Consider the following 22,183-nt stretch of genomic DNA (forward strand, 5'->3'; position numbering starts at 1 on the left):
AGAACAGCGTGCATAATTACACTGAGAGCTGTATTATGATACGGTCCTGGTGCTTCTATACACAGATTTGCAGTAACCGTTATTAGAGAGCCTGTAAACATGTTCTCAGATTACTTGCGTAACCTGGTTTCTCTGAGTAACCTGGTAACTAAGTTACTGGTTACGAGTATGATGCGATCATAAGTAATACACTGACAGTAAACCTACACATGAAACCCCAGGTCAAAGATAACATCAGATAAAATAAACTACAATAGGATGATTGTAGTTAACAATAAGTCATTCCTTCAGAAGGCTTGAGACTTATCAAGTTTGAGAGGTTAGCGAGAAGTTGTATGTTCAAAATGTAGAGACAAAATCTAGCATCAAATTCTAGTCACGGTCTCGAAGATCAATAGACTTCTGCAGGCTGGTTCAAACTCGGTAAGTTCTCGAGTTTGTGCTCTGAAAAGCAAAACCTTCATTACATGGGGGATTAAAGAGACATGACACAATCCTCTCCTTCCTTAAAATGTAGACAGATTAGGATATAGCCGCAACATTTGTAAAACAAGGTCATAGTTTTATGAATTAGGGCCCGAATCATCTTCTTTTTTGTCGGATCCGGGCAGATATGTCCGGGGACCAGCCCATGGCAGCTTCCACACTTCATGTTGCTACTGTGCGTGATGGGCTTAGGGTTTCTTGGCCGGTGACTTGGCTGATGCTTTTGAGGGACTGCTTTGGCATTGGGTGACCTTCAGGTGAATAAAGAGGGAGGAGGGCGAGAGGCTGGATCCATCCAGCTTGAGCAGTCGGACGTGACGGTAACCTGCAGAGAGAAAAGAAAAGACAAACTGAATCGAGCGCTGACTGACGACGACGCGTCTAGAAGCGTGTCTTCTTGTGTCAGTAGGAGTGCTAGTTAGCTGTTATCAGCCAGAGTTCTGCGGTCTGTTTGGTGAACAGAGCTAACAGCTAACAAGCCAAATCCAGCTAACGGCGTTTACAGCTAACATAACTAAACACACGGCAGGTCTGACAGTTTCTGTTCAGAGGAAGCTTTAAACAGTCAACATGAAGCATTACACAGCTAACTACAGTTTAGCTGCACAAAGCCAGTGCAGATAGCTGCCTCAATTAAAATGGGAGCATATAGATGGGGGCGCCAATTGTGGTTCCAATTCTAGTTCATACATATTGGCATCCTCAAACAAGTAATTGGTACAGTCTGCTTAATAGCCAAACTCTAGCGTCCCCACACGCACCTGTGCGGAGACTCGTAAAGGGCAGGGTGAATTGCCCCAGGAAGTCATTGCTTGAGGTGTAGTCATGGTCCTCCACCATGAAGCGAACCAGTGCCAGGTCAGGGACATGGACGGTAAAGTTGAAGGTGCAGTCCCATCGTGGGTTAAAGCCTGGAACAAGAAAAGACCACATGCTAACAGACGTATTTGCACCAAATTTGTGCAATTTTACTTGCTCATGCTCAATCTGTTATGATGTTGGTTTGTTTGGTGTCCTGTTTTATTGTGAAGTCCTTGTCTTGTGTGTCCTCTGTGTTCCCTGCACTTCCTGCCCCTGTGATTGTCCGTGATTGTCCGTGTGTGTGTGTGTGCTTCCAACCTTGATGTACCTGCCTATCAGACAAGCTCAAGTACCCCTTTATCTACACCACTTTAAATTGATTAAACTGGGTGGTATTTAACGCTATAAACTGTATAAAAGTGAATACTGTCAATGTTTAGGTCGGTTTGCATTCCTATAACTCTCACTTGGAGTTGCAGAAGTTATTCAACTTTTTCAAACATAGTCATAGTTTCTGTTTTTTATTAGCTACAATATCAACTGTACGACTATCTCAAGCTGTGTAGAAATTCCTATATGATGCTGATTGGGACGTTCGGTCATTTTTCAATAGGGTGGGCATTTACCATTGTTATCGACATGATGAGTTTTCTTCTTATTGTTGTCTATGGGAACACCGTGTATCTCCACCCACACCTGAGGGTCCACAATCGAGCTGGGTTTGTCCCATTCTGGTTTAGGCAACTGCTGAGCTGAAATGACCTAGAATAACAATAAAATCCGAGCTTGATTTCATTAGATTAGAATGAAGCAAGAAGTAACAGTTCTGACACGTTGATGCAACGACACTCTTTGAGTAAACTCTTGTGGTATAGATTTCCTCCATGGCTCGTATTTGTCTCCAAAATGCAGCCAGTTACAACTCCCTAGAACCATCACAGTCAGAAAAAATCTAGGCCAGTCACAATGATTACACTATCGACTTATTGTATGATATATGGACTTAACTTTAATATTTTTTCCATTACCGTCTTATTGGACAATATATAGACATGACCGTGATGATTTTTACGTTATTGACTTATCCTATAATATACCGACATGCCATTGTTTACGTGATTAAGTTATGTTACAATATATGGAGATGACCTCGATCATGTTTAAATTATAGACCTATCACATGATACTTGCACACGACGTTGACTTATGTTACCAAATATGGACAGACTTCAATCCCTTTTATCTTATTAACTTATGGTACCAAATATGGACATAACCTTGATAATGTTTATATTATTTACTTTTTGTACAATGTGTGGAAATTACATTGCTAAAGTTTACATTACTGGCTTATCGTACGATAAATGGAGATGACCTTAGTAATATTCAAGTTATCAACTTGTCGTACAATATACAGTATGTACATGATCATTTTGTACCTCTATATTGACTGCTGTGTTTACATGCGTGTTTCTTTACATAAAAATGTCACCAACACGATGCCAGAATTAGTGTTCCTTACCTTAATGAGACTTGGGCATAGCACAGACATTGCATTTTTGTGAATAGAGCCCCAGAGTCCGTTTTATTTATTTATTCGGTTGTGTGGTTTTCTTTGATTTATGATTTATTTATTTATGATATTTTAATATTTTTTTCACATTTCAATTCCAATGTTTGAATATTCTTAAGAACTACAAGTTAATTGCTCTTTGAAAGGGTGCACTTGCATTATAATGCCATTACATAATCACGATATCATTGGCATAAAACGGTCTTAAAATGATAATAATATTGTTTATTGCGATTATTCCTGGGACAATATTTATATTTTGTTTTTGTGATGTTGTCTAGGCCTAGACACATCTATTCAACCTTAAAATTCTTCAGTAGTTCCATCTTGAGGAAAATCATTATCTTTCCGATGCAAATTGACAGTAGTGAAAATACTTATGGAATCTGCAGTTTCATCTATTTTGCTAGGTGCTCCTCATTTAGGGCAGGCATAGCGGCATCTTACCCGAACACTGAGCAGAACAGGTCTGTGGCCAGTGCCTCCACCAACATTCTCCGGGTTGAAAGTGGTTTCGGGCTGGCACATGAAGGGGGGTTTCAAAATGTACCCACACTGACTGTTCTGCAGGAACCTGCCTTGGTTGAGGTCCATCTGCTCACCAGGTGTCTGAAAATTCAAAGCAACTGGAGAAAACACAACTGTGTTACGGGTATACAACAACCATGGTCTGGGGATAGGGTGTGGGGGACATGGGTAGCACACAATGAGAGGACTACTCGTAACAACTCTTGTTGACTCCGTCTGCTGTTATGAATAAAAATACATTAAATAAGATCTTACCAATTTGACAGCCTGCGTTCCACATCTCCTGAGGGTTGTAGTTGGAGGACTGGAGGCGCTGGCCTGATGGGTAAATCCTGCTCAGCTGGTGGCTGTTGTGACGGACAAGGGATATTCCTGGAGGGGCAAGAAAAGTCCACTTCATTTAGTAATAGTAAGCTAAAGACAGACTTGTGTCCTCATGCTCCCTGAACTAGGTAGAATCAATCGGTAACTGTTTGTGTCAACCAAACTTTTTCTTTACTTTTAGGAAGTTATATCCTTCTTCCACCAATGTTAATGCTGGCTACCTCTGTTTCTGCGAAAGTGTCTTAAAAGCTGCATTCTCTCCACTGACCATCAGGGGGCAACTCCGGTTACAAAAAGAAGGCAGATTGTATGGAAGTCTATGAGAAAATGACTTACTAATCTCTTGATTTATTCCCTCAGTAAATATTGTAAACATGAGTTTATGTCTCAATCTCTAGTTTCAAGTGTTCTTCAATACAGCATGATGTTCATTTAGTAAATGATGGTCATTTTAGAGTCAAATAGACCTTAAAGCAGTACGCTTTAGCGCGGGCTTACTGTGATTGACAGGTCATTGCCGCTACCAGAGCCGTATATGGTGTTCTACATCACTCTGCCGCCTTCCAAATATGGTAACTTCAGTTAATTGGTTGCAAAAACAATATTGTGACGGCCGTAACCAAGATGGCGACGGCAAAATCGGCTTCAAAACGGCAGTGCACAAACCAATGGGTGACACCACAATGTCTACGTCCACTTCTTATATACAGTCTCTATGCCTGCAAAAAAATAGGCAGTATTGTAGCATTTTTGTGTTTTTTTTTCTAGTGTCACATTTGACAACACAAACGTGCCAGAAAACGATTAGCAAACAGTAAAGATAGATATATATCCGTTACTTATTCATTCTCTCTTTCAAACTCTCAAACCAAAGTTGGTGATTGTTGTGGTGAAGTGGAAAGACTTTTATTTTGTTTCTTTTGAGTTTGAGTGAAGTGTGTTTTACGATGATCAGCAAGGTTAAATGACTGGAGCCTGGTTCCTTTGAGGAGAGCCTACTAATTACATTTGGTACGTTATTGAATTATGCTAATTGTCTTTTTATTTATTTATTGATTGTATTTATCATATATTCACTTATTATTGACGTGCGTCACATAGCATCGCTCCGGAAAAAGAGGGCAATAATTAGCGCGTCCACTCTGGAGTCACGTTTCCATCACTGCTGATCTGACTCCTGCAGAGTCATTTTCCTGAGAATTAATGCTGATTGTAATCTTTTCCACGAAAGACAAAAGCCGGTGTTAGTAGGGTGTTTTTTGTCCAGTGGGAAGGAGCTTTACATTAGTCACATAGACACATCATACCTGAGTCCTTCACGTGCCTGAGCGCATCACTTTCAGAGAAAGAGGACATGTCAGTGGCTGAGCTTTTGGCTGCTTGCTCAAAGCTTTTAAAGGGAACACTGCGGGTGTACACCACCAGCTCCGACAGCTCTGGACTCAGCTTAGACACACCTGGCTGGGACGACACACACACACACACACACACACACACACACACACACACACACACACACACACACACACACACACACAAAGCCATCGCATTACACACCAAAAAACAACCCATACTGGGGCAATTGCTGCTGCTGGTGGTGTCCTACCCACCTTCTTGTCCTCGGTCTTTCTGCCGGGTTTGCCTTCAGCGCGGCTGGCCTCCTCGTCTGAGGAGCTGAGGTCTGAAGAGCTGGACGAATGCTCCTCCACCTTCTTCCCCTTCACCAGGATTTTACCCTTGAGATCCTGCACACGCAACCAACACATTTACACAAACGATACATTAACAACTTGAAAATTATGCTTAATTCGTGGTGCTTTGAAAACCACGAGTGCGGCAGCTATAGCCACCATGACTGCTATTTTAAGATCTACACTCTTACTATAGTAATACAGCTATTACCACTATTACCATTACTAAAACATATTTAACTTAGTAATACCATCAGCCTTCAAGGGATTAAAAAAAAAGAAGTATATTTAGTCCCTATCCTAACCCGAAAGGCCCTGACACACCAGACTGACGGTGAGTGTCTATCTATGGCCCTAGTTTTTCTGGGTGTGCCTTGTACTGTGGGCTCCAGTCGGGCCCGTGATGGTGGAGCACGTGAGGAACCGCTCTGATTGGCGAATCAGTGAAGGGTAAGCGTAACGAAAGCAAGGAAAGCAAGCAAACAACAAATACCTGAATATTTTCAACAACAACACGGCCATCAGAGGTGACCGAGTGGGGTGAAAACGGTCGGTTTCATATATGTAAAAATGGCTTGTACATCCACTGTCCGACAGTAGGTCTTCCTGTTTCCCGTTTTTAAACAACGAATAAAGACCACTGCCACCTGTTGGTATCGAGACATATTTACTCTCACGCACGCAGAACATCATGCTAGTTATCTGTAGTCTTTACTACTTTTTGGCGAAGAAGCAACAGTCGGCCTTCGTCACCACTAGTTCTTCGATGGTGATTTGGTGTGTCTGATTCTTAACATTAACGCTCCAGCGCTGTGCTTCCTTTCAGACCAAGCGCCTCCCTCTTGCCCAGCAGTAACCCCTTTCACACCTTTTCCATCACCTAACTCTCCCATATACTCACCGACCTCCCATTTTCCCTATTCCGCCTCTCAGTATATTTACCAGCCCTTTTCCACGCACACAGATTGCCATCATTGCTTATGCCTTTGCTTCGCAGCCATCTGAATCTTAGCCTGTACCTCATCTGTCCTACTTGATTGCCTTTATACAAGCACTGTATAGGTAGAAGTCAAGTATCACATGCATTATGAAGAAAAAAAGGGGACACTATGCATTTAATGATTGCTTCAAATGATTTACTCAAATGTAGATTTTTAATACCTTCTGTTTCTAAAGCCTCTCAAAACTAATTGGCCTTCTTTGTATAATCCCATGTAAACAGTGCTTTTATCAGTGAACTATTTGTGACAGTCACGTGATCACAGGCGACCACTTGCGGACCTTCACGCCGGCTTCACCCGGAGAGGGGAGGGGGGGTTGTTATGAACTAAGCTTAAAGCCTGCCTGTCAGCGTATGAATCTTCTTGTCCCAAACCGCTCCTGTCTGCCTGGGCTGTCAGCATTTGGGTCATCCCCTCGTCGCCTCGTGCTCACACTTGTGTGACACTTTCACCAGGACTGCCATTTGTATAATGATGCATGTCAATGTTGGACAAAACAGTACGCAAGTGTGAAATCCACAAAAAAAGAACAAAGATCTCAGTGGGATTACAGGCACACGCGGGAGGTGCCCACGAGGGAGCGTAATTACGAGGCGCAGACCATGAGTGCATGCACACTAAGCCCTGACTCATTATAAGTGGGACTGAGAAGAGCAGATGGGCCCCATCCAACACAAACAGTTTGCTTTACACATAACCCTGATGGTCTCGACCAAGACAGAGACGCCGCTCACAAGTGCTGCACAAACGCAACAGGGAGGTCGGATGTTAGAAAGTGCGTCAGAGTGAAGTCCTTGTGTAGGAATCTCACTGAGAGACGGCCGACGGCTATTTTTAACCAGATCCACATTCCACTGAAAAGTGTCAACCACACTCTGAATGTCTATCAGGACAAATCATTTGATCATCATTGTGTGGTTCCAGTGTACGTAGGCATAATCTGTCCCAAACTGAATTATTGGGGACGCACAATTATCATTGAATATATACCTCCCACTATGTTAGGCACTGCACTGCTGACATTTAAAAACTAACAGCCAGCCACCAGATGGAGATGTTTAGGTTTCACTTTTTGGGGAGCTGTCATGCCGTTGCCTAACCCTACTCCACCCTACAGTGGCAGCCTGTGACGGAACCGTCGTCTAGTTATGGAAGTTTCTTCCTTGCCTCTGGAGAAGGCAGTTTGTGAGGATCCAATCCGCCGAGGGGCTCGGTGAGCAGCTTGTCTCCCAGGATGGATCGCAGGTGTCGGGCCATCACCGCCTGCTGCTCCACGGAGCAGTGGTTCTCCAGGGACAAGATCAGAGGGTAGGGAGATGCCTGGGAGGGACGGATGATGGAGTCGGGGACAAAAGGAGCTTGCCATGAGGAGGGAAATTATCAATTGAATTTACAGCAGAAATGTCAATTCGGATAAGACTCTTACAAAGTATACATTTTTAGAAGTATATAATCTTTGTCAACGCTATTGAATTAGCAAAGTACTCACTTTAAAAGCATATTCGTTGATGGTCTCAATGACTTGGACAAAGGACACTTTGGAGGTGAGTGTGTGTCCGTGATATAGGACTGGCTCTCCTTTATCTCCATCCCAACAGTCCAGCTCCACACAGCGGCAGCCATGATTCAAGGCTCTAAGAGAAAAACATGTAATTAGGAACCTCTGGGACTCACTGAGTAAACGGATGTCTATGGAGACTATCGATGTTCTCAGGGCCCTAAGTCCCCCGGTTCTATCTTCTGTTAACACCTTAACTCTCCTATTGTGTTTTGGTTTGGGACCCATTTTAAGTTAGAATGTTTCATAAAGATTATCTGTTTTTTATTCTGGTTCAACGAGAGTCTCATTTACAGAACTCTTGGCATGAGCTTCCCCAAGGAAGATGACAGCCCTATAACTGAAGCAAAGCTGCCATTGGCAGCCAAACAGTATGTAGAGGCTTTAGCATGTCAGGGAAAACATCTTTCACCCCTAGCACCTCGGCCCTGTGGAGTTTTCTGACCTCCTGAGTGATCAATCCAAACAGGTGAGGCTACCTTCACGTAACACATACGCACACTCGCACACCTACATTGTTTTACTTTGGATAGATGTGCATATTTCCCAATTGTACGGTGGCCCTGAGAGCTCAACATGCGGCTAATTAAGAAAACAACACAAGCAAGTGGAGAAACATCTTCACCAATTCAAGGACACGTGCAGCATTTTCACTTTTTAGTGTCCCTTAGCAACAGCTTCCGTTGTCACATTGATGTTGTCGTGTGTCTTTAAGTTGGTGACGATGTTTCTTCATTTGCTTGTGTTGTGTCCATTTGCATGTGTTTTTCTTAATCTGCAGTGCGTTGAGCTCTCAGGGCCAAACATAGGATTGGATGAATCAGCTGTCTGATTTGTTGTAGCTGCCTATTAATTCGCTCTACCCAGCTTAGCAAGCTAAAGAGCAAAATACAGTCACTTACCGGATGTATGGCTCCGTGCTGCTGTCCCCAGTCAGCTGGTCCTTAGTGAGGTAGGTGTTGTGGGAGGAGGAGATGAAGTAGTGCGCCAGTGGGCGTGTCATGTCTTGGTAAACTCTTGCATGCTCCGGGTCAAATGCACAGTTCTCCTTTGACAGCATGTACATGGTGAAACCATTGGGGGTCATGAACTGGTTCTTCTGGGCTGTAATGGGCAAAAGGTACAAACACAAGTCAATAAAGGAGGGCAATTATTATATGGTGAGCAAACTAGTCATCATAGTGCAGCTTGTAAAATACAGTCTATACAGTGACGTTGCACTTCAAACTTTCACCACCAAAATCAAATGAGACCATTCTTGAGTCCAGGTGGACATTTGTGCTAAATTTGAAGAAATTCCCTAAAAGGCATTCCTGAGATATCACATTTACGAGAATGGCCGGACTGACAACCCAAAAACATAATGCCTCGAGGAATAAAAGGTCTCCTCCCAAGTACCAAATGGTAGAGGCCTCCCCCCAAATATGGAATTGATTTTAAGATACATTCTATTGTTTATAATGCACTAGTCTCGCGTAACCAGAACTACAGTGCTAAAGAAAGATCTGGCCCCACACATTACTATTATTATTCTAGTGGAAAAGAACTTGGTCGTATTTCTTTAAACCAATCAAAATTGTATGGATGCAGCGTTGTCGCCCTTTCAAAATAGATACGCTATGTAAGGGGAGGAGCTCAAACAGGCGGCCAATGGCAGGCTTGTACCCGCAGTCTACATCCAGTGAGGCGGACTGATAACGCACTGGTTGGACCGGCACCAGCTAACATCTCTGATCGGCTTCGTCAATATTCTACGCCCAAACCGAAGACATTTTCCCATGGCTGCACACTCAGACCGTGTTACGGTTTACCCCTCACTGTCAGTCCGTCCCCATCTATCGCCACAACAATCCCATGTCAAGACCCATCTGCGTTTGAGTTGTTAGTAATAAAGATCTTGTTGAAACACCCAGCAAGACTTGGAGCATTCATTTGGATTTGTTTTGTGGCCACCTGACTCATGTAAGTCCAACATTCGCTCTTCTTTTAGCTCTATTTTGGTCTCTACCAATTTTTGAGAAGAGCTTGACAGCTGCTGGACGCTTTGTGTTTGACACGCAGTCTCCCATTTGGTGCCTGGCAGGTAAACCAGGTAGCATCTAACTGGTTTATCTAAGCCTGTTTTGCTGAACCAGAGGTCGGTAGTTTGCAATACATTGTCACTGAACGCCATACCCCATTCATTGAGTTCATAGGTGAGGATGAGGCTTTGGGCATGGATGAGTGAAGCGTCCTCCCCCTGGTCCTTCAAGAAGTCCTTCAGGTCCACGGTGGAGAGTACGCAGCTGTTTGCGGAGTAGCGGATGAACACGGCGTCCAGCTCTGGCCTCCGTAACAACTCCCTGCAGAACACCTCAATCTCTCCGTGGTCCAGACGACCGTCGGCCGACTGGTCACATTTCTATCAGGGGGAACAGAATCAGGCGCAGGTGATCGCTCATTGGTTAGTTTGCCAAGCTCGTCTCGCTTCATCCAAGCGACACAAAGTCAATCGTGTGTGTGTGCGTGCGTGTGTGCACGTGTGTGTGTGTGTGTGTGTGTGTGTGTGTGTATGCGTGTGTGTGTGTGTGTGTGTGTGTGTGTGTGTGTGCTCCCCGCTACCTGGAAGAGGCTGCGGGCATACTGGTCACTCAGGTCTATATTGATCATCTGCAGCAACGTCTGGACCTCGTCATAGCTCATTTTATCATCGTGGTTCTGGTCGGCCCGACTCAGGTAAGCATGAATCCAGGTGACACACAAACAAGGTCAAGGAAGCAGCAACAGCTGGAACATGTGACATGTGCAGTGCGTTTGACCAATATGGAGCTTCAGAGCACAGAAGTACTTAATTATTCCGATTAGATACTTTACTGTTGGTATTCTGGGGTCTTTTGGAACATTTTCTTCAAGCAAAAAGGTGGAGGACGACAAAAGTACAAACATATATTTTTTGTGGATGTTATTCACAACTGCTGCATTTTAGTAGTCATCAACTGTTCTCAAAAAGTAGTTGAATAATCGATTAAACGCAGCAGATACAGTTCTCGTCTCTCGGATCGTCAAAAAGGCCTTAAAAGGGTTAATAGTAGGCGGGACTGACCTGGAGGTAGGTGAAATAGCAGAGTCCTTGATTGGGCCTGAGAGGCTCAATATAAATGAGCCGCATTCTGATTGGACTAAACTGGCTGCTCTGAGCTGCAGCAACAGCAGGACAGAAGATACGTCTGCAATAAGTTTCAAACTGTGGTTTTGATAGTCAACTACTCAACAACTGTAAAACAACGTAGAATGTAATTGATATGCCATGATTCATGTCTACTTATGCCATTTTATTTTGCCAACAGAAAAATTATTCCTTGTGATCCTGATAAAAGGCATCCAAGGGTTTGAGTGCTGGAAGTTTTGCTGTTATTCTGATTCCTTGGGACTCTCTGGGTCACTCAATACTGAGCTGTATGACACCATAGTATTGGAAGAGATCAGTCTACAGTATGTGAGTCTCTATTACATGTAATTTTCAATTAAAAGTTTGCCACTGAAGAAAAAACATGATTTTGTATGATGATTCTTGGCATATAGAGTGCTGCAGGAATGAATCCTGAAACACGGAAATTAGTTAGAATTTTAGTTTTACCGGTTTCTTGTCTCGTCAATAGTTTTTTGTATGTGTTTTTTGGTTAGATGCTTGAAATAAGTCTGTGGTTAAGAGAGCTAAAAGTTTTCTTTGACAATACAATGCGGCAAAAATATTCTACTCGCTTTTAGAGTCTTACAAAAGGCGGTTGCTAACAAGCGGCTAAATGAGGGTACAAACGTGTTCCTGCCGATCACAAGTCTGCCTTTTAGCATAGTGGTGGTTACTTTAAGTCATAAAGCTGTGGCGTAGTTCCTTTATAGTATAACGTTAGCTCTTTACTTCTGCCGATTGCATTTACACTTCAAAAATCATAAAGGTATCAAAAAACTTTATTTGCCACAGGGCTTATTTTCCAAAATCAAATGTAAGATCCCACTGGCTCTTTGTCACATGCTATGCCTAACTCCCTAGTTAGCTACACAAATAGCACGGTACTGTCTCTGCATATACAGAGTAGACAGTTCTACAAATGAACAACAATAAGGATATTGGTTGAGTTTCTCCTTCTGGGTCATGTTGTCCACCCTCTCCTGCAGGGTCCGGATGCCGCGGGCCCAATGCTGAGCCTCCTCCTGGCTCTGACACAGGAGATCCAGGCTCTTGCGGGGCCCTTTGAAGACCACCGTCAAACACCGCTGCTCGGGGACGGAGCCGACCATCTGCCGCATCATCTCTGATTGGCAGCCCTCGCGGACGCACTCCACCTCTGTGATGGAGACTGAGGATTTGTGAGGGGGAACGGAGCGAAACAGCAAGAAAAAACAAGTAAATAAAGAGCAAGAATTTGAGAAATAATGAGAGAAAAGTGAACCTTCCCCAGCCACAGGGCATCTTCATGCTTGAATAAATGCATCACACAATCACAGCTCCGGCTTTCGATCTTTTCTATTCATGACATTCACTTACGACTCTAACTCACATTTTGTGACACAAATTGGAAGTCCACTTGTAGTAGAGTACCTAAAGTAACAGCACTTTAGGGGTATTAGTAAGACACCAATGGCAGCTCACACACAGCTCACTTTCTCTTTCATGCTGTTATTCTCTGCGTGGTGTGTATTTAAGGTGGTAATTTTCAGTCACTAAAACACACAAAGATATCAATTGTCAATCGGGATTGTATTGGCACACACGCACACGCATCTGAGCAGCATACTCGGAAAAGATAATATTATATTGACTTTTCTTTGACTAATCTTAACCCATTAATTCCACAGACTTTACAGTTGGTTTTCTGTATCTATGTCCTGCTAATGTTAGTCACACCACTTTCTACAATATGACGTAGCTTATGTGCTCAAGTTGGATTTCAGCTTGACACACTAATTTGACTGCGTGTCAACAGAAGAATCATGGCTCCGTGGCACGAGGCTTGGCTCCTCGACCTGTCGGCTGTTCTTGTAAACATCAGCTTGTATTTCTGCAGCATGCTGAATGTGTATGGAGACAGCGGCTTGGCTGATTCTAGTTCTATACTAAATGTGGACACTCTAGTGGAGAGGTGAGCTGTCTGTTACACACACACACACGCACACGCAGACACACCGAGGTTTCCCTCACAAGCGGGGGCCGTGTGTGTGCGTCATTCTTCAACCTGTTGGTTCATTCACACCGCACTCATTTTGTGCCCAGATGTGTCCTTTTACATTCACACCCCACTGTCTCGCAGATTTGAATAAACCAAGTGAAACCTCCACGTCAGCTGGTGTTTGCCGAATCTCTATTTGCCCACCAAACTACAGTAACAGCCTTGTGCCCTGTGTACCTGTCAACACACAGACAGCAGCGAGAGGGGGACTTCTGCTCAAAATACATCTCATGCTGTTCCTAAGGAAGATCCTCAGAGAGCCTATGCACACTATGATCTCTTCAAAATGTAATGTAATTTAATTATTTAAGTGTCTGTTATATTGTTAAGGTGGTTATAAAGCAAAAAACAACAACATGTTTTCCATTTTCTGAATACTTGTTACTTCTTCTTTCAAAAGAAGCTCTCTTTGGGGCATCAGACGTACCTCATCTTAACGAACTACTGCACTAGACCACCCAGTCACGTTACAGCAAAAACAACGTTTGATCTAAAACAAGCGGAATTAATTACCGGGTGCGGCCGACAAGCTTCCACTTTTCTGGTAACTTAGTCCAAGTAAATCTGCTTGGGAGGTTTTTTTTCTTCTAGAAGCAGGTACAATTCAGCTAAAACCCAGAAATGAACAAGCAGACGGTAACTCTGCACTTGTGTTTGGAGGAAGAAGCCACGTTTGTATTTAGAAGATCCAAATGAACTGATACGGAGGGGTGTCACTCAAACCTGCATGCCAAACACACGCTATGCCACATCACAAGCTTTTCTCGTATTGTGGCAATTAGAGGCTCTTGCCCTGCAACTTGGTGGTTGAGTCGTATGGTAACTGCACAGAGCCAGACCACAGGATCCAGGGCAGACTCCCACCACCATGTAATGTCCTATAATCTCACAGTTTGAACTGCAGCAGTGTCGGCTGCCATTTGCGAGGCCGAAAATAGTTGAGCTCTGTAATCAGGGCCCCGTGTGTGACCCTCAGACTGTGGAGACGAGCGGGGAGTAGCTGCGCGAGCAGCAGAAAGTGTCATTTTAAACCGAACACAAATAGATGCTGTGTGGCCATGTTTTACCTGGCACGCCCAGCACTGGGCTCTTCTGGCAGAGGAAATACCTGCTTGTTACCAATTATGACTTGGAGATGGTTCCTTACCTCTTGGGTGGGGTCGGTTGGCTCAAACAATTTTGCCACCAACGTTAGCGCGTACATGCACGTGGCTTTTCTAAACGAGGGGAAAGCCCATTAAATAGGTGATGGACTCCTTTCCCATTACCAGTACACGAGTAGCAGTTCAATTTGTCTTTTCATTTTGGTGTGTCATGTTCGACGCCACAAAAAACGCTTGCCGGTAAACAAGCTTGGTAGACCATGAATATGTTACAGCGGTGCAAAAAAAAAAAAAGCTGCTACTTGTTCAGTCTCTCTTTTAAACTCTCTCTCTGACACATGAAATTTTACTTTACCAAAGCACTCCATCAATTTGAACATATCGCTTCTATGAAATGATTGGACCGATGATGGACCGTTTCTTTTTTTCAAAGCGTCAAACTTGAAGTAGAACCAGAGATACTACATTTAATTACAATGACTGCAATGTCAAATTCATGTGCATCAATACATTGATTCTGATTGATGTAAAATAACGCACACACTTACAGGATTGCTGCTCCTTGGCCCAGCTGGAGGTTTTGTGGGACTGGCACCAGACAGTGACGCCGTCTCCCAGCAGCTTCAGAGTTCGTCGCTTCTGCCAGCGAGGCGAGCGGACCTTCACATGTCATGAATGAATCCATTAAATCTTATTGAGTGATCACTGACAACAGGTCGTAGATTCTGATCAGTAAGAGCTCTACCTTTACCATACTGGATCCCTGCAACATCCGCTTCACATCTTCATCCTCCTGCACTCCTAGAAAGAAAACAGACATCAAAAAGGTTGAAGAAAGATGGATGTGATATCATGAAAACTTGACTAGATTGGGTGCAGGATGGCAGTGAGTATTCACAGAATCCTTATAACTCAGTCGGACTGGAAGAAGACTGGAAGGGTCAGGAGAGGAAAGGGAGGCTGAAAAGAGAAAATGGAAGGGTAGAGCACAGTCAGAATTCAAAGTTAGTGTATATATACATCTGTTGGACCGCAGCAGCTCATATGGAAGCTCTGTAATTCATTTTGGTGCTGAACCGCCAGTTGGGTGTAGTTAGAGATGAGACCGTATGGATGAAGACATAGAGAAAGACAGAAAGACTAGATGAGGAGGAGGAGGAGGAGAGAGAATTAGAGAGAAGAGGAGGGGTGAGAGGTATAAGAAAAGGTTGTATGGTGATGGGACAGAGGAGAGTTATGAAAGCAACATCCTGTGACACCTTTCACGACACATTTTAACCAACTCAATTCTTAGTTTCAGCAACTGTTCTTTGCTCCACCCTCTGAAACCCAAAACTCGCCAGCTAGATTGAAAATTATGTTTTCTTTGAACAATCGCCACAACTACACTGTTTATCCCAGCCAGAAGTTGTTTGTTGAAAATCATGAATTTGAATATTTTATCATCGAAGTTAAACCATTCTGTGTGAATATATCCTGGATTTTCAGAAGATTTTAAATAGTGTTTGTGAAGCCTATGTATAATTCGAACATATCAAATGCTGCAGAACATACTAATTAATTCTAATTCAGGAATTTTGATTTGGGGATACAGATGTTTAACGTCGAGAGCTTGACTACAGCAGTATTGGCAAAACCTCCAACTGGCCGAAGCCTGCTTTCATTATTACATATTCACAACAACTTCTTCACATAACAAGAGACAATGAAAGAAGTGGAGACATGTCTCTACTCTCTCAGGTGAGGAATAACTTCAGGTCTTGTTGCTGAAATCAGGAATGAGGGAATAATGGTCATGTGATCATGCAAAGAGGACATGCAAAATAACAGTTCCTGGATTGTTATTCAATGACTAAACTTATTTCCCCCTTTACTGCAATCAGAATTCTATATAAATATTGTATAGACAATATAAATTATAACTTAAAAGAATAAATAAATAAAACAGGAAAAACAAATCAGAGCTCAACATCCGCATGTCATGTCAGATTTATAAGATTCAATGTTCTTTGTCTGTTTGAATGAATCCGGCTGCAGTTAAATAGTCCTTTGTATACAATCAGATTGACTGTGCAACATCTGTTCACCCACATCCAGATGATGACTGGTCTCTGGGATTATACGGTGGCTGTCTTGGATTGGATTAGCAGAGGGGAGCTCAGGAGAAGGTGATGCAAAGTGTTTGATGCAAAAGGTCTTGTGATAATCCAAGAATCGGTATGAATCAGATTTTAATGATAAATATCTTTCAAGTGCATTCAACTGATTAAGACAACCAGTAAAAGACCGAATCAAAATCAAGTGAATAATACACATTTTTATTTTTGGAAATTTCGAGAAAATCTTTTTTTCTAGAGCAAGTTTTAGAATAAACATAGATTAGTTGTCTTAAAAACAATCTTAAAGGCACAGTGTGTCTGATTTGGTGTAATCATGTAACACAGGCCAGTGTTGGTTTGTCCGTTCCGGGTTACTGTCGAAAAATGACAGTGCAACAGTTATGAATATTATATTCAATTTCTGCTAATGGATCCCCCAAAATGATAAGCACTGGCCCTTTAAGAGCTGCACATATAAAAAAAAAAAAAAAAAAAAAAAAAAATCAAGATTTTGTGCAATACACTTCTTCGGTTTCTTATCATGCTCATGTTTGTCTATTAAGAATAGAGCCAGAATGCTATGAGCTTAGTTTTAGCAAATACAAATAATCTTTAGCATTTATAATAAACGTACAACATTACAAATGTTACCAATGCACTTTTTTTATTATTTTTATTTTTATTTTGTAAGCCACTTGTGGGAAGTGGAGTAAGCTGAAAACACAAAAAACAACACTTCTAAAGCACACTAATTAACATTACATCTTGTTTATTTATCCTGTACACATACGGAAATGTAAAAACAGCAACTCGTGGTTTTACAGTGAGTTGCATGCTGGAACTGTTTGAAGCAAATAGCAACTTTAGAGGTGTTTACAGTGGGTCGGGACCACATGACCAGCAGTGACGGCTGTACGAGCGCAGTGTGGGGCGGAGCGGCAGCGTTTAGCTAGCAACAAAGCACAGTGAAGCTAGCATTAGGGTTAGCTATATAAATGCTCTGAATTTCTGAATTCAGCAACTTTAATGAACAGACATAAGTGGTGTCAATCTCCTCATCTACTGTAACTCAGGAAAGAATAAACATGAATGTTTATTTTGCTCCCGTCAAGTGGCAACAGATTGCAAAACCTGTTATGGGATGGTTTCTTTTCCTGGAGGCCCACTTAGAGCCGAGCAATCTAATCAGTGACCATCCGGTAATTGTAGAGACCAGTAGCAAGTGTGGAATGTAACTTATCTTATCTCAAATGGGCCTGCCCGGGCTGCCTGGACCTGTTTTCATACACCAGAATAGTATGTTATAACTTATATCTTCTAGCAAGGGACTACATCTGTAAAGGTGTCTGTAAAAAGTGCTGCGAGCTCTTCTTCACAGATTCTGCTGAGTCTGATGCTGAGTCAGCAGCTGAGACAGAAGCTCACTGTGGTTTGGGAAGGGCCGTGTCGCTTCACCCACAAAGGCGTCTTGATACTGGAAAAACACACGGCAGCGCACACACACACACACACACACACACACACACACACACACACACACACACACACACACACACACACACACACACACACACACACACACACACACACACACAGACATTGTGCTTCACCAATACACAATACACACAACAACCGGTAGGCTACTATTATGGTGCATGGTGATTTCTCATGTGTATCTAACTGGACCTGAAGTCAGTTAGATACACATTGGTCGCAGTGGAAAACTACAGACAAAATGTCCTCGTGAAGAACTTTGACCTGGTTATGAAGACTCAATTTAACACAGATCTGAACTACGGAAGCAATGAGACTGTCAGAGAGAAGATTGTTTTATTCTATATTGTGTATTCTCAATGCTTGTGATTGGCTGTCAGCAACCAGCCCACCCCGGACAGACCCTAGATCCTGGGAGCTGAGCTTGGCCCCGCTGGGAGCCAACACCACGCGGCCGTATTGCTGGGCGTCGCTGGAGGGAAGGGAGACACTGGGGGAACCAGGCCCAAGACTGCACGGGCCAGACTGTCAGACCCTGCTGCAGTAAAATGTGAGGTTTTCTAAAGAGACTCTGGCACTCTGACCCGATTTTGTCCACAGGCAAAAAGTTCCATATAGCAGCTTTAAATAAAGGCAGTGCAGTGAAACACAATGGAACATTGCCCCCAGTAAAAATTATTAAATGTTGTAAGTGGTCTAAATTTCACTTGGTCAATTTTTTTTTAAAGTTTTGCATGTGGAATCTAAATCTAAGTCAAAAGTAACTGAAGCACAAAGTACACTATTTTCAGTAGTTAGTATTGGAGTAGAAATACACAAACAAAGTACCAGGAGCCTGCCCCTAATAAGTTCAAACTTAGCTAGTTACACGTTAGTGCTCGCTAATTTAAAATACATTTTTTTATCATACGGAACAAACGCATCTGACATCGGATCTTTGACCTGAGACGGTTTAATAATGATGTCAAATGTCACATTTTGGCTCTGTGTAGCCCCGCCCCCTCCTGCACCTCTGGATCCAGAGGTGCAGGAGGTTTTCCGGCTTTGTGATGTGCCGAGCAGTTTTCCACCGGCATCTGTTCTACCGTATAGTAGTGTCACCCAGACAGAGCTGTCCGTTGTTTTTATTTTTGAGGATTTATCCCACCAACCCACAGTTGACCGCAAACAGCGAGAACTAGGCTATAGCGCATGAATTTTAAGCCAAAGTGGAGAATAAACAAATGCACCTGGCCCTGTAACGCAGAGCTAGATGAGAGCACACAGCAGCCCACTCCTGTTAGTGGAGGCCAGTTGTGAGATGTCTATATCTGTAGATGCTGCTGCTGCTGCTCTATAAACATTATTAGCAGGCTTTTCTCTGACATTTAGGGGCTCAGCGGTGCTGCTGCTGTTGGCGGAGTCTCTGCAGGCAGACAGGCCAAACTATGACAAAGGATCAAAGGATCACAGCACAAGGACACGCAGCACAACATACGCCGTGGCCCCTGTTACCAGAGCAGTGGACATGCTTCATTTCTTAGTTTAAAGTCACAGTGCGTGTGCAGCTTATAGTCCACCCAAATTACAATTTGTTTTACAAATTACACAAAGAAATCCCCTTGTGGTATTGAGCCATGACTGACATTTTAATTTGTGCTGCTTGAAGTATTGAAATTTCACACTTTAAACTCTTTCCAGGTCGATAATCCATAAAGCACATTGTTTTCATCTGGAACAATTACTTTAGGATAAAATAGTCCCAATCAAAATACAAATTGACACTTTGAGATGAAAACTAATTGAGATATTAAAGGGTAACTTTGGTATTTTTCAACCTGGACAACCATTTGTTAAATCGGTCCAGTACTTAGTCGCTGAGCGGGCAGCCGGATTTAAATGGATTTAATGGATCCCCGAATGCGAGATTGGACATGGACAGACTCGGAGGTGCACACTCAAATCACGCACAAGAGCGATCGCGCGATTCTCCTGGTGGAGATAATAGCTTGCGTTTTTTTGTTTTGTTAGTTTGCTCTATTAAACCTTGGATTAAAGATGAGATAAATATTCGGAGAGAGCGCTCGTAGAGCTGTAACACTGTGAGGCGTGCAGCTAAATCAGGGCAGCAGAGCAGCGACGACAAGGCCACAGCTGCTCGGTCACACCCGGACCAGACCTCCAAGGAGGACAAGGACAGCAGTGAAAGCTGGGAACCTGGAAACTTGTTTCCATAGATATGTCCTCTTGTAGAGGACATATCTGGTAACAGGCTTAACCAGCTGGCAAAAGTGTACTTTTCCCCAAAGTGGGACACCAAAGTTTAACAAATTATATATATATATATATATATATATATATATATATATATATATATATATATATTATATATATATTTTGTCCCTCTCTTCTACATCATTTCAAATTTAGTTGGGACAGTTGGTCACTTGCTGCTGACAGATTGCTGACAAGGACAAATAGACGGTCTCATATCCCCCCCATTCTCAGGTCTCTTCACTGGCTCCCCGTAGAGCATATCCACTTTATAATCCTCACCCTCACATACAGAGCGCTACACGGTCAGACTCCTTCATATGTGGCTGAACTACTTCGCCCTTACTCAACAGCCCGTAATCTCAGGTCCAACCAGCTAAATCTTCTGTCCGTCCCACACACTCACCTTAAGACCCGTGGTGACCGAGCCTTTGAGGCAGTAGCACCAAAGCTATGGAACGCTCTGCCTGCTCCTCTACGGTTTGCCGATTCGGTGATGTCATTTAGAACCCAACTAAAGACATACATGTTTACACTGGCGTTTTGCTAAATTCATGCTCTATGGCCTGCTTTTTATCTGTTTTTATTTATTTATTTTGTTTTACTGTGTTTTTTATTGCACCATCTTTTAAATGTGTATGTTATTATGTTTTCTAAACTGATGTAATGTTTCTTGGCCCCTGTTATGGTCAATTTGGTTTAATTTGTGTGTCTATCGACTCCTGTACAGCACTTTGTGACCGTTGTCTGCGATAAGTGCATTATAAATAAACTGTATATAATAAACCACTTTACAGTATGTCAGCCTTCGTGTCTCATCATACTGAGACCGAGGTCTCAGCCTACTTTTGTACTGAGGAGACAAATACAAATAAAGAAAGTACTGAAGTAAAAAAAAAAAAAATCATTATTGAGGTCAAAATGATTCTTCTTAATCTCACCATTTCAATATAAAATAGGTAATGTTTGCTTGAAATTGCTAAAAAAATAAATAAAATGATACCAGAATCAAAAGGATGGTAAATGTTATGTCTTTGGCTTGTACTTTAATAAATGCTGCTAATTGTATATATAAATATATATATGTATCTTCACCATATGCTAATGAACTGTAACTTTTCCCAAACTCATAATAATGATCTGTTTTCCTTCAGATTGCATTAATTACATAATAATGTTTTGAGAAGAAATGCGTTGACGTGTTTTGCCTTGTACCTATTGTATCTATTCCGCTTATTGGATGGGGGGTCGGGAGGAGATAACGGTACAGTCAGCATCTATCAGTGTGACCATGTCGGAGGGGTGGACAGAGAGCATATGTAACATCTGTAACATCTGTAACACAAACACTCACCCAGATTCCTCAGGGGATCGATGGCCTTTGACTCGGACGTCCCGGCTCCGTTCCTCCCCGCCGGGGCTGCTTTCTTTCTGTTGCCCAGCATAACGCACGGAAGCTGCCTCTCTCTGCCTCTCTCTCTCTCCCTTCCTTCCTCGGCCTTTTATCTCCCCCTCCTCTCTGTTGGTCCGGGGTCCTGCACTGTTCCTCAAACGGTGACGCGGTTCGGCTGAACGGAGATCCCGCAGGAGGAAGACGCGAGCAGCTCCTCGACGCTCCGCGCGCTGCACCTCATGCTTTTATCCTGGAGGAGTCCGGCCCGAACCATTCTCCCTGCTGATGTCACCGACATGGATTTATAAACATAGAGCTGCGTGAACCAGACAGGCGTCAAGGAAACCATGACAGACAAGGGCTTCCTGCGGGGGACTTTCAAAATAAGAGCGGGGGCTGGTCTCGCGTCACACTCAATCTACAACTGTTTACACGGAGCTTTACAGATGCAGCTACATTTTTCCAAAAAAGCGTAAATCATGGACATTATTACAAGGTAATTGACATATATGCATCATTTTGGTCTAATAATTATAATAATAGGAGCATTAGCATAATTTCAATATTATTATAACTTGACAAAATATTCTCACAGTCAACTTACTTGCTTTTCCAGCAAAGTGGTCACTGTTTTTTTTTTTCTCTTCATCTTTGATCTGTATAATAAATCAC

At 42.8% G+C, this 22,183-nt stretch overlaps 1 protein-coding gene across 1 annotated transcript; it reads right to left on the reverse strand.

The window, feature by feature from the left end:
- Window positions 1–674: 674 nt before the first annotated feature.
- On the reverse strand, window positions 675–21,563 carry LOC306733078 (1-phosphatidylinositol 4,5-bisphosphate phosphodiesterase delta-3-A-like; the record flags this gene model as incomplete). The annotated part of the gene is made up of 16 exons (XM_079214269.1): window positions 675–811; window positions 1,248–1,397; window positions 1,914–2,049; window positions 3,308–3,486; window positions 3,644–3,760; window positions 5,020–5,173; window positions 5,323–5,457; window positions 7,572–7,724; window positions 7,894–8,038; window positions 8,865–9,066; window positions 10,138–10,363; window positions 10,564–10,693; window positions 12,071–12,299; window positions 14,821–14,932; window positions 15,018–15,073; window positions 21,473–21,563. The coding sequence occupies 16 exons, from the start codon at window positions 21,561–21,563 to the stop codon at window positions 675–677; spliced, it is 2,352 nt and encodes a 783-aa protein (XP_079070395.1).
- Window positions 21,564–22,183: the final 620 nt, after the last annotated feature.

Source organism: Taurulus bubalis (genome assembly GCF_910589615.1).
Source record: "Taurulus bubalis genome assembly, chromosome: 2".
Classification (NCBI taxonomy): domain Eukaryota; kingdom Metazoa; phylum Chordata; class Actinopteri; order Perciformes; family Cottidae; genus Taurulus; species Taurulus bubalis.